Source organism: Miscanthus floridulus, chromosome 19 (genome assembly GCF_019320115.1).
Source record: "Miscanthus floridulus cultivar M001 chromosome 19, ASM1932011v1, whole genome shotgun sequence".
Taxonomy (NCBI): domain Eukaryota; kingdom Viridiplantae; phylum Streptophyta; class Magnoliopsida; order Poales; family Poaceae; genus Miscanthus; species Miscanthus floridulus.
The window spans coordinates 54743534-54755207 of NC_089598.1; the positions used below are offsets into that span (position 1 = coordinate 54743534).

General features: G+C 51.6%; 1 protein-coding gene across 1 annotated transcript; it reads right to left on the reverse strand.

The window, feature by feature from the left end:
- Nucleotides 1–6123: 6123 nt before the first annotated feature.
- Nucleotides 6124–6474, reverse strand: LOC136526055 (large ribosomal subunit protein uL2z-like). Its single transcript, XM_066518841.1, has one exon. The coding sequence runs from the start codon at nt 6472–6474 to the stop codon at nt 6124–6126; it is 351 nt and encodes a 116-aa protein (XP_066374938.1).
- Between the last annotated feature and the right edge of the window lie 5200 nt (nt 6475–11674).

The window sequence follows — 11674 nt, forward strand, 5'->3', positions numbered from 1 at the left end:
CAATCTACACTAGGGGGTGGAGATACGAACATCGTTGCTCTATCGCGACCATTAATCTAGGAAACACAAAGGAGATAACATAGTAAGTTTCTGTTATAACATAAAACTACGGGTACAAGGTAGAAAGATTTACCTTTGGGGGAGGTCAGGCGAGCTTGAAAGTGTGCTCGATGTCGCTCAATCTGACATAATTTGGATCAGCTAAGTTAAATAGCTCTCCAATTCTGGCTTTGACTTCGATCTTGTCAAGCACCTCTTGTTTGGTCCTCGTTGGGTCTGTGCTACCCTGGTACTCATAGCCAGGATGTACCCTCCTCTGGCAGGGCTGGATCCTTCGGCTGATGAAGTTTCTGACCACGCTCGAACCATCTAGTTTCCTCCATGAGATCATCCCAAGTAGTTCTTGGATCTGTTCTAGGTGCTCGGGCTTTTCTGACCAGCTATTCTTCTTCTCTGGAATGAACCCCACGTCGCACAGTGTGATCATGTTCGGCTCTTCATGGATGTAGAACCACTTCTTGTACTAGTCGTCCAGCGATGTGTTCCAAGGACAGTGTAAGTACTGGGCCTTCATCCTGTCACACAGATTGAGGTACACACCTTTGGCTATTTTCGAGCCGCCGCTTCCTTTCTTCCGTAGATAGAAAAGATGGCAAAAGAAGTCGAAATGGGGCTAGAAGCCACCATATGCTTCGCAAAGATGAATGAAGGTGGAGACAAGAAGAATCGAGTTGGGATGCAGATTGCAAATGCCAATCTCATAATACAAATAGAGCCCCTGAAGGAAAGGGTGCACTGGAACCCCAAAACCCCGCTTGAAGAAATCTTCGAAAACTACAATCTCACCTGGTTGTGGATCGGGGTACGCTTCGCCTTCCGGTGTGCGCCATCCTATGAGTTCCTTGTTGTGGAGTACTCCCATGATGACGAGGTCTTCGATAGTCTGCTTGTTGCTTCTTGACTTCCACCACTCCTTCGCCATGACTCCGGCTTTCTTCTGGGCATCACTTTTTGCCATGAATCCGCCCTTGCTGATGAAGGTGGATATGGTGGAGGGGTGATTGGTGATGATTTCAGAGGTATTAGGGTTGGCAAGAGGAAGAAGAAGGCTGCGGCGGTGAATGGTAATGGGGTTCGGTAAAAAGTAACTTACCAATTCTATATTATAAATAACCAAGAGTTCCGCCATTTCATCTGCCCGAGATTCTTGGGAGACATGCACATGCACCGCAGATGGTTGTTTTCACAACCTCGAGATCTATGCCAATATATGCACCTTTTCATTATTAGTGTATGCGCCTCTTCGTTGCCAGCGTGAGAGGGCCCATACTGACGCACCTCTATACCGGTGCCAAGCGACTGTTTGCTTGAAAGGACAAGAGGGTAGTATGACGTGCTATACCCGTCTACTTTTTTGACCCGACGTGTCCGATTGGACTTGACAGAGTAAGAAGATAAATAAATACACCAAATAATAGTACAAGTGGCATTCATTTCTTCATCGCATGTCTCATGCTCAGGGATGGTCCAGACCAAGATTGTGCTCGGGGACTACCCAAACCACTATCATGCTCGGGGACTCCCCAGACCACTACCATGCTGGGGGACTGCCCAGACCACTACTGTGCTCAGAGACTGTCCAGACCACTATCGTGCTCGGGGACTACTCCGACCACTATCATGCTTGGGGACTGTTCTAAACAATGCTTGGCGACTGCTCTCCTCAGCTACATGTGATGTGTACTCACATATTGTTGAGAGGCATTTATTTGGACCTTGCTACAAGGCTTATACTTTGCCTTCCAGCAAGCTCGGGGACTACATCGGTACGATGCACCTACCGGTGCATCTCGTATTGATTGTACGACGATTGGATTCTTAACTTCAGTAGAAATTCTTTTTAGACCCTGGCACCACATGCCTGTGTCACCTACTACCAGGCTCGGGGACTAAGTGGGCACACTTCACCTTGTGGTGAATGTGTTTATTTAATTGACACCTATGCTTTGACTGATTGTCAGGATTACTACTGTCCAAGGGCCACTTACATTTCTTATAAGAAATACAAGTGGGCACACTTGATAAGGAAAGAAATCTTTTTCTTTTTTTCTTTAAGAGCACCATGCATTCTTCGAACAACTAGAATCTTTGGCTATAATCATGGTCTACTACTCTCTATACTGATCAGAATGCTGGCGCATTTGATTGGTCAATGTTTCAATCAGTTGAAGATGACATGAAGACGGATTGCATTAGTCGAAGGAGATCAAACGGTGTGTCACAGCATAATACATGGTGCTCACGGACTAGCTATGGGGGTATTAACCCCTATACCCTTATGGCTAGGCTTGGGCCGGCCCGGATCAAGGGGTCTAGTCCACTAAAAGACGACGCGTGGTCCGGCCAACCTGTTCAGAGTCCCACGCAAGGAGTCAAGATAGATTTGGAGATCAAGCAAGATCCTGGTCGGTTAGAATAGGAATCCTTATCCGGCCACCTATGGCAATTGTAACTGGCTAGGATTAGTTTCTAGATCTATAACCCTATCCCCCGGACTATATAAGGCAGGCAGGGGACCCCTCTAAAAACATCTCTCATTGACATACAGCAATACAATCAGACATAGGACGTAGGTATTACGCCTTCGCGGTGGCCGAACCTAGATAAAACCTCGTGTCTATCTTGCGTCACTATCTTGTTTGTGGCTTATGCATCTGTCTACCGACAATCTACTACCTTGGGCATACCCCTAGGTAGACTGCCGACCATATTTCATTGACATAGACTCTTGCGGACGGGCCGTGTTCTGGGGATGGCACCCAAGAAGAGCCTTGCCCGTCAGGCGAGATTAGGGGCGTTGCTCGACGCTGCTCCTGTTTCGGGCAGGAGTGGCGATGAGGCTACGGCTGCGTTGGTCGACTCGACGGCAGCCATGTCCGTACCCATGCCCTTGTTGGCCGCCGAGCAAGCAGGATCTTCCACAGTGGGTGCAGCACCGTCGGCCGAGGGTCATGTATCGCCGATGGAGGTTGTCATGACCGCGCCAAGCCAGGATAAGCCAAGCATAGCCATGGTGGTGCTCGAGGGCGTAGTGCAGTCTACGCCATCAGGGCCCCGGCAGATCTGCCTGTGGCGCTCGAAGCGGCCCCGATGGAGGAGGGTCCGGTCGGAGGGCCCTCGGGCGTCGTGGTGGTGGTGTGGAGGACTAGGAGGGAGTCTCCCTCGGCCCCTTTGTTGGGAGGCAGCCGCTCCCCTGTGCGGGGTGAGCCACCACTTCAGTGGATGGATGCTTAGGACCCAACATCGGCCCTTTTCATGCTCGACGACCATTCTGAGTGCATGGAGTGGGAGAGTCTCGACTTCGGGCTTTCAACTGTGATGAATGCCCTGGACTAGGTCAGAGGGGCCCTGCGTGAAATTGTCGTTCCCACTAGCCAGGTATCTACTTGTTCTTCCTTATCATCCACCTTCTTCAAGTACTTTTGTGTTTTTGTATTTTTGACACTGGTCTTCTTTTTTAGGTCATCGTTGCTCACAGTCGGAGCAAATCCTAGTTCCTTCGTGAACAGAAAGTGGAATGGGATCGCCTTGCCAAGGAGGCCCGGCTACGAGGAGATGTGGGCGCGCTGCTTGCTACCGCCCAGTAGCGGGAGGCCCAGGCGCGTCAGGACATGGAGGAGGCCCACAGGATGTTTGAGGATTTGTTGGTAAGGACAAAGCTAGATGAGGAGGAGATCGCCAGACTCTAAAAGGAACGAGACGAGCTGCTATAGAAGAATGCCACAGCTAGTGAGAAAGCCAGCGAGCTCCTAGCGGAGCTACAGACAGAGCGAGACCTCAAGCTGAAGGCTGAGGAGAGGTCCGTGACATTGCAGGAAAAGGCGAACTAGGATGCTGTAGTGATCGAGCAAATGACCTGAGAGCGTGATGAAGCACGTCAAGAGGCCAAGGCACGCCAGACGGATGTTGGAGTCGAGGTGACCTGATGGTTGGATGCCGAGGAAGTTTCTACCGGTTTGCGCACCGACCTTACCAAGGCGCGGTGGCTTCTTCAAGCTGAAAGTGATGAGTATGATCGCCTATCCCTCACTATTCTAGCGGTCTGCAACAACCTGTAGGTGGCACAAGAGGAGGGGACCAGCTCGCTTGTGACTCGTGCCGCTAGTATCACGGCTTGGGTGGGCCAGCTTGAGGAGAATGCTTTTCACGCTGGGATCACCTAGGCCTTCACCGTTGCCCATGCTCATTACGAGAAGGAGATCAACCTAGTAGTGATGAGTGAAGGTTTCCCGCCTACCTATGAGGATGATGAGCTGGACGCGACTGAGAAGGTGGTGGCTCCGCTTGCAAAAAACTTGGCGAATAATCTGAAAGAAATGGTTCTCCCTTCGCGGAAGTAGTTAGTCGAATAATTTTGAACACAACTTATATGTAATATGTGAACAGGTGTCGGTACTTTCGAGTCTGGACATAGTTTTGTGATTTTGCTTCGTAATTTCGTTTTGTTTGATCTCACCTTCTTCCCGTAGCCGTGTGGTCATTCAGTTTTTTTGCGGTCTTACCAATCTGTTCCCCTGAGTCTTGTTGTTGGCCTTAACCACCTTAACCAGCCCCCAAGTAAGGTCTGACCCCCTGCATTTGCTGGGGTCGGGTGTTACTAGAGACCGGGATGTTCTGATTGAATCCCATTCCGTGGTTTTTGTGATAGGGTCGACGAAGTCCTTGGATGGCATTGCACTATTCCCCGCTCTGCCTTCCAATAGAATTCCCCAAATGGGGACTCTATGGGCTTGGCAAGGAAGGGCCTTGGAACCTGTGTCCCTGTATTGAGCGGCTCAAGCCTCCGGGCCTTGTTAGGGTCTGATTGGGGTCAGGCGTAAGTCACATGTTACCCCGTCCTCAATTTTCGTAATCGAAGGGGCTGAGTAAACAACACTTGCCTCGGTGGCTTGAGTGTTGTGCTCAATGAGCTCGCTAATGGGTACGTTCGTGTGGAATCCATGTCCATCATTAGCTGATGGGGTCGGAAGAGCCCTCTGGTGGCATTCCACAACTTCTTAACCCGCCTCCCGGCTGATGCCTGAGCCGTTCGATAGGCTCAGGTGGCCCGATGGCCTCTCCTCGATGGAGATTCTGTGGGTTTTGCTCGGGGTTAGAATCGAACGAGAAAAGGTTAGGACATCCCTGTCCACTTCTGAGCAGGGTTAGGTAGGGCCATTGGGGCTTGTCTCAGTTATTTCTCCCTGGCTCTGTTCAGCGTGAGGCGGCCTCGAGCCCTTCGCGGGCCAGCCTTCGAACCTCGGCCTGCTGCCACCCAAATCGAATGAGGCGACTGTTGTTTTGTGACGCGACACGAGGCATTGGGATGCAATATTTTGTATATGCAATGTTTGAATGTAAAATTTAGTCAAAATAAAGGTGGGGTCGGTAGCATTACCTTGGTAGCATGAATGACAAAAAGCTCCTACTAGATGTGTTCAAGCCAGGTTTTGGGTCCGATGTTCCCGGCGAGGCTGGTCGTAAACTTACAGTCGGTCGTTCATTGTTCGTTGGTTTGCCTGGGCCGACCGATCGACCTAGGGGACCCGTTGGGCTTCCCTCGTAAGGAGGTTCCATTGTTGGATCGCCCCTAGTCCTGCCTGGGGAAGCGGAGAGTCGCCTATAGGTAAGTGTGCCCCGGTTCTTATGTCCGGGGCGTGTTAGTGGTGGGCCACGCCCGGGTGATGTTCTGGCTTACCAGGCGGCGTCCCATTGATCAAAGCGCGTCCTGTCGTTTCCGGCGCGTCACCTCAGATTCCTGTCAGCGTTGATTTCGCATTTGTATTGAATAGGGGAAGGCAGAGATTTTTTCGGCCAAACCTTTCGCCTTTCCTCAGCTGCTGAGCCGCTTCTTTAAATATGGGGGGAAGAGTTTTCGTCCCACCTCCTTGCCAACCTCTGAGCCGCCACCCCTTTTCCTCATTCCTTTCCACCGAATGCATTAGTTCCTAAGTAAGAGAGGGTGATGCTAGGGGGAGAGAAAACTCATAGATCCGCTCATGAATCTGGAGCGTGATGTCAAGCCGGAGGTCATCCAACGTAGATGAGATGGTGCGAGCCGCCCTTGCTGAGGAGGAGTCGCTGCTACCAAAGGAGAAGGAGCGCTGGAGGGCACCGCACGTTGTCGACTTTGCCGTCGTTTGCTGTGTCCCTCCTTTGGTGGGAGGCGTTTCCTACCCTAACGCCGTTGTTAGGGTTACGGCTGACGACGATGGTGTAGTCCTTGGATGCCCCGGTGGAGGCAGAAGGACTGTAGGGGTTGTGGCTAACGATGATGGCATAGTCCCTGGATGCCCTGGCAGAGGCGCTGCAGTTGCCGGCGTGGGGCTCAACATTGCAGGTGATGGCGCCTTCGAAGACCTTACGAAGTGGTAGGACGTCGCCGATGGAGAGCGTGGTGCGACGGCCGCAGTAGACGAACTGGCCCGTGTACATGCCCGGATGTTGCCGATGGAGAGCTCGGTGCGACAGCCGCAGTAGACGAACTGGCCCGTGTACATGTCCAGATGTTTGCCGATGGAGAGCTCGGCGCGGCGGCCACAGTAGTACTCATAGTAAAGCTAGGCAGGGACTGTAATCGAATAAGTTTGTGGGGTGGCCCCCGAGTAAACAGTCTTCTAAATCTACGAGTGTATTAGTCCTTTTTGTGATGAAATCACTTTGTAAGTGGTGAATTCATGTGAAGAATAAACAAATTTTCATCTTTTATTATGGCAAGCAGTTTTTTAGCTTCCTCTTTTTGTAGAAGAAGTTTTGGTGCCCTCCGACCCTTCCCATGGTTCAAGTCGTAAGAAACTAGGAGTGTGGGTGAATTAATTCTGATCACGCTGGTGAACAAAGAGGTCACAGCCTCTGGTGTGTGGATCTCCCGTAGTCCTACTAGTTGTACTCAGAATTTGTTCCTGAAATCTTAGTCCTTAGGACTTGTTTATGAGAAGAATGGAAAACTTAGAGAATGTTTGCAAATACAACACAGGAAGTTTTTGCAAGCATACTTGTATTATTCATGTCAGCCCCCAAGTGAGGTCTGGCCCCTCGCAATTTGCAGGGGTCGGATGTCACTATGGATCGAGGTTTTGTAATGACAAAAACTGATAAGGAAGAAACATGCGTTTATTTAAGGGAAAAAACGACGTAGCTGCTCAATGTTCTAGGCATTGGTGAAGACCTCGCCATTGATGGTTTTCAACATGTAGGCGCCCGGGCGAAGTACTTCCGCAATGACGTAGGGCCCCTCCCTGGGCGGGGAGAGTTTGTGGCGGCCCTTGTTGCTTTGGATAAGGCGAAGGACGAGGTCCCCGACGTTGAAGGCTCGACCCCACACCCATCAGCTATGGTACCATCGCAATGCCTGCTGGTACTTAGCCGAACAGAGGAGGGCGATATCGCGGGCTTTGTCTAGCTGGTCCATGGCATCTTGGTGAGATGCCTTGGCCCCCTGTTTGTCGTATGCCCTGATTCTTGGTGCTCCATAGTCAAGGTCCGTTAGGAGAATGGCCTCAGAACTGTAGACCATGAAGAAGGGTGTGTAGCCAGTCGCTTGGCTAGGAGTTGTCCTTAGGCTCCAGAGTACGGCCGGAAGCTCAGCGAGCCAGCGCGCGCCGAACTTGTTCAACCGGTTGAAAATTCTTGGCTTAAGGCCTTGCAGGAGCATGCCGTTTGCGCGCTTGACCTGCCCATTCGTCCGGGGGTGCGCAACGGCTGCCCAATCGATCCAGATGTGTTGCTCATCATAGAATCGAATGAATTTCCTGCCGGTGAACTGCGTGCCATTGTCCATGAGGATGGAGTTCGGTACTCCAAAGCGATGGATGATGTCGAGGAAGAATAGCACAGCTTGCTCGGATTTGACCATGGATATTGGTCAAGCTTCAATCCATTTTGTAAACTTGGCAATGGTGACAAGCAGGTGGGTGAAGCCCCCAGGTGCCTTTTTGAGTGGCCCAACCAGGTCAAGCCCCCAGACCACGAAGGGCCACGTGATGGGGATCATCTGGAGTGACTAGGCTAGGAGGTGAGTTTGCCGAGCATAGTACTGACACCCTTCGTAGGTGCATATAATTTGCTCGACATCGGCTACTGCGGTGGGTCAATAGAAGCCTTGTCGGAATGCATTCCCAACCAAGGTCCTTGGTGTGGCATGATGACCGCAGACTCCACCGTGGATATCGCTTAGCAGAAGTTTTCCCTGTCCGCTAAGGACATAGAGTTGCAGGATCCTAATATGACTCTGTTTGTAGAGTTCACCCTCTACAAGAACGAAGGACTTGGCGCGGCGCGCAAGTCATCGGGCTTCTGTCTTGTCTTCCGGTAGTATGTCGCAGAGGAGGTAGTTGAGGTAAGGCGCTCTCCAGTTGTTGGGAGGGTCAGAGTCTGCCGCTGGATCCTCTTCAAGCTCGATGACCTCGGGGTTAGGCAGAGCAGTCGGCAGGTCGATCCTCAAGACAGGATCAGGCGGGCCATCATCAGCTCATTCTGACCCCTCGTAGCGCACCGAGGGCTTATGTTGATCATTGGCGAAAACACCCATCGGCACTGGCTCTTGGCTGGATTCTACTTTTGCGAGCGTGTTGGTTGCTACATTGAGGAGCCTTGGGATGTGATTGAGCTCGAGGCCATCGAATTTGTCCTCTACCTGTCAGACTTCTTGGTAGTATGCCTCCGTCTTGGCGTCGTGGCAGTATGACTCCTTCATGACCTAGTTGATGACTAGCTAGGAGTCGCCCCTGACGTCAAGGCATCGGATGCCCAGCTCAATGGCGATTCATAGGCCGTTGATGAGTGCTTCATATTCTGTAGTATTGTTTGATGAGGGGAAATGGAGCTGAACCATGTACCTCATGCGGACCCTGAGGGGAGATACAAAAACTAGTCCTACTCCAGCGCCCTTCTTCATCAGTGATCCATCGAAGTACATTGTCTAGTACTCTTGATCAACGACTACTGGTGGCATCTGGACCTCGGTCCACTCCGCGATGAAGTCAGCCAATACTTGAGATTTGATCACTGTTTGGGGGGCATAAGAAATGCCCTGATCCATCAGCTTGAGTGCCCACTTTGCGGTTCTTCCCATAGCGTCCTGGCTATGGACAACCTCGCCAAGGGGGAACGATGTCACTACTGTCATAGGGTGTGACTCGAAGTAGTGGCGTAGCTTCCTCTTGGTGATGAGGATGGTGTATAGGAGTTTCTAGATTTGGGAGTAGCGGGTTTTGGAGTCGGATAATACCTCACTGATGAAATATATAGGGCGCTGCACCCTGAAGGCGTGCCCCTCTTCTTCCCGCTCTACTACTAAGGTGGCACTAACCACTTGCGTGGTGGCCGCGATATATAGGAGGAGGGATTCTCCGTTGCTTGGAGGGACCAGAATCGGGGGTTTAGTTAGAAATTGCTTAACCATGTCAAGCGCTTCCTGAGCCTCGGCTGTCCACTTGAAGCAATCGGATTTCTTTAGGAGTCGATAAAGGGGGAGTCCTCGTTCGCCGAGGCATGAAATGAATCGGCTGAGGGCGGCAAGGCACCCTATGATCCGCTGAACCCCCTTTATGTTTTGGATCGGGCCCATCTTTGTGATCGCTGATATCTTCTCTAGGTTGGCTTCGATGCCGCGCTCGGAGACAATAAAGTCGAGCAGCATGCCCCTCGGGACCCCGAAAACACATTTTTTGGGATTGAGTTTGATACCGTTTGCCTGGAGTTTCGCAAAGGTTTGTTCAAGATCGGCGACGAGGTGGTCAGCTCGCTTGGACTTGACTACGATGTCGTCGATGTAGGCCTCTATGGTCCACCCGATGAGGTCTCCGAAGCAATTGAGCATACAGCGCTGGTAAGTTGCCCCAGCGTTCTTCAGACCCAACGACATTGAAATGTAGCAGAATGATCCGAAGGGGGTGATAAAAGATGTCGCGAGCTGGTTGGACTCTTTCATCGCGATTTGGTGGTAGCCAGAGTATGCGTCAAGGAAGCAGAGGGTTTCGCACCCTGAGGTGGAATCAACTATTTGGTCTATTCATGGCAAAGGAAAAAGATCCTTTGGACATGCCATGTTGAGTCTTGTGTAATCGACACACATTCTCCATTTTCCGCTCTTTTTTCGTACAAGAGCAGGATTTGCTAACCACTCTAGGTGGTATACTTCCTTAATGAACCTTGCAGCCAATAGTTTTGCTATCTCCTCGCTGATGGCCCTGTGTTTCTCCTCGTTGAAGTGGCGTAGGCGTTGCTTCACCAGTTTGGAGCCTGGGTGGATTTTTAAGGTATGCTCGATGACCTCCCTCGGGATGCCTGGCATATCTGAGGGTTTCCACACAAAGATGTCTTTGTTATCATGGATGAAGTCGATAAGCATGCTTTCCTATTCAGAGGAGAGCGCAGTACCAATGCGTACCCTTTTAGTTTCGGAGCTGCTGGGGTCCACAAGGACCTCCTTGGAGCCTTTTGCTGATTTGAACGACCCGGTTGATTTCTTGGCATTGGGGGTTCTTTCGGTAACCTCCTCCCTGAGGGTGGCGAGTTCCTTGGAGGCGATGACTGTGGATGCATGACCGCAGCACTCGACTTCACACTCGTAAGCGCGCTGGAAGGAGGTGCTGATGGTGATGACCCCATGGGGGCCTGACATCTTTAGCTTAAGGTATATATAGTTTGGGACGGCCATGAACTTCGCGTAGCATGGTCGTCCCAGGATGGCGTGGAAAGTTCCCGGGAACCCCACTATGTCGAAGGTGAGGGTCTCAGTCTGGTAATTGGACTGATCCCCAAAAGTGATGGGCAGATCGATCTGCCCTAATAGCATGGCCTGTCTGCTAGGTACGATGCTATGGAAGGGCGCTCGGATGGGGCGGAGGTTCATTCGGTCGACGCCCATCTCGTCGAGTGTCTTGGTGTACATGATGTTGAGGCCACTGCCTTTGTCCATCAGTACTTTCATGAGCCGCTTTGGGCCGATGATCGGGTCAACGACAAGCGGGTACCTTCCTAGGTATGGGACGACATCCGGATGGTTGGTCCGGTCGAAGGTTATGGCGGATTCCGACCACCAAAGGAAGGCAGGCGTGGCCGGTCTAGCTGCATAGACCTCATGGCACGTGACCTTCTGGCGACGCTTAGAGTCGTAGGCCATCGATCCTTCAAAGATCATGAGAGCTCCGGTCGGCGTTGGAAAGGCATCGTCCTTCTCCTCTGTGTTGTCTATGGTGGGAACAGGTTCCTTCCCCTGCTCCCCTTTGTTGAGGCCCTCGGACAAGTATTTGCACATGAGGCCGCAATCCTTGTATAGATGCTTGGCCGGGAAGGCATGGTTTGGGCATGGCCCCTCGAGCATTTTTTCGAAGTGGTTCGGAGTGCCCTCCACGGGCTTTCGGCCACCTTTGTGGTCGGTAGTGGCCATGAGCGAGTTGTCGTGCCGTTGCTTCTTATTTTTCCTTTTGGCGGGACGGTTGGAGGCACCCTCACCGGCGTCCTCGTCTCGCCTCGTCTTTCCATCGGAGCGGTCGAAGATGGCTCTGACCACCTCTCCTAAGGCGTGACTGGTGGCGATGTCTAGGAGTTCCTTGGTAGTCTATGGGCCCCTATGTCCCAGCTTGTGGACCAGGGATTCATAGGTTGTCCCAGATAGAAAGGCTCCTATCAC

Coding starts and splice junctions, on each gene's coding strand:
- LOC136526055 (XM_066518841.1), bottom strand. CDS start 6,474: ATGTACACGGGCCAGTTCGTCTACTGCGGCCGTCGCACCACGCTCTCC.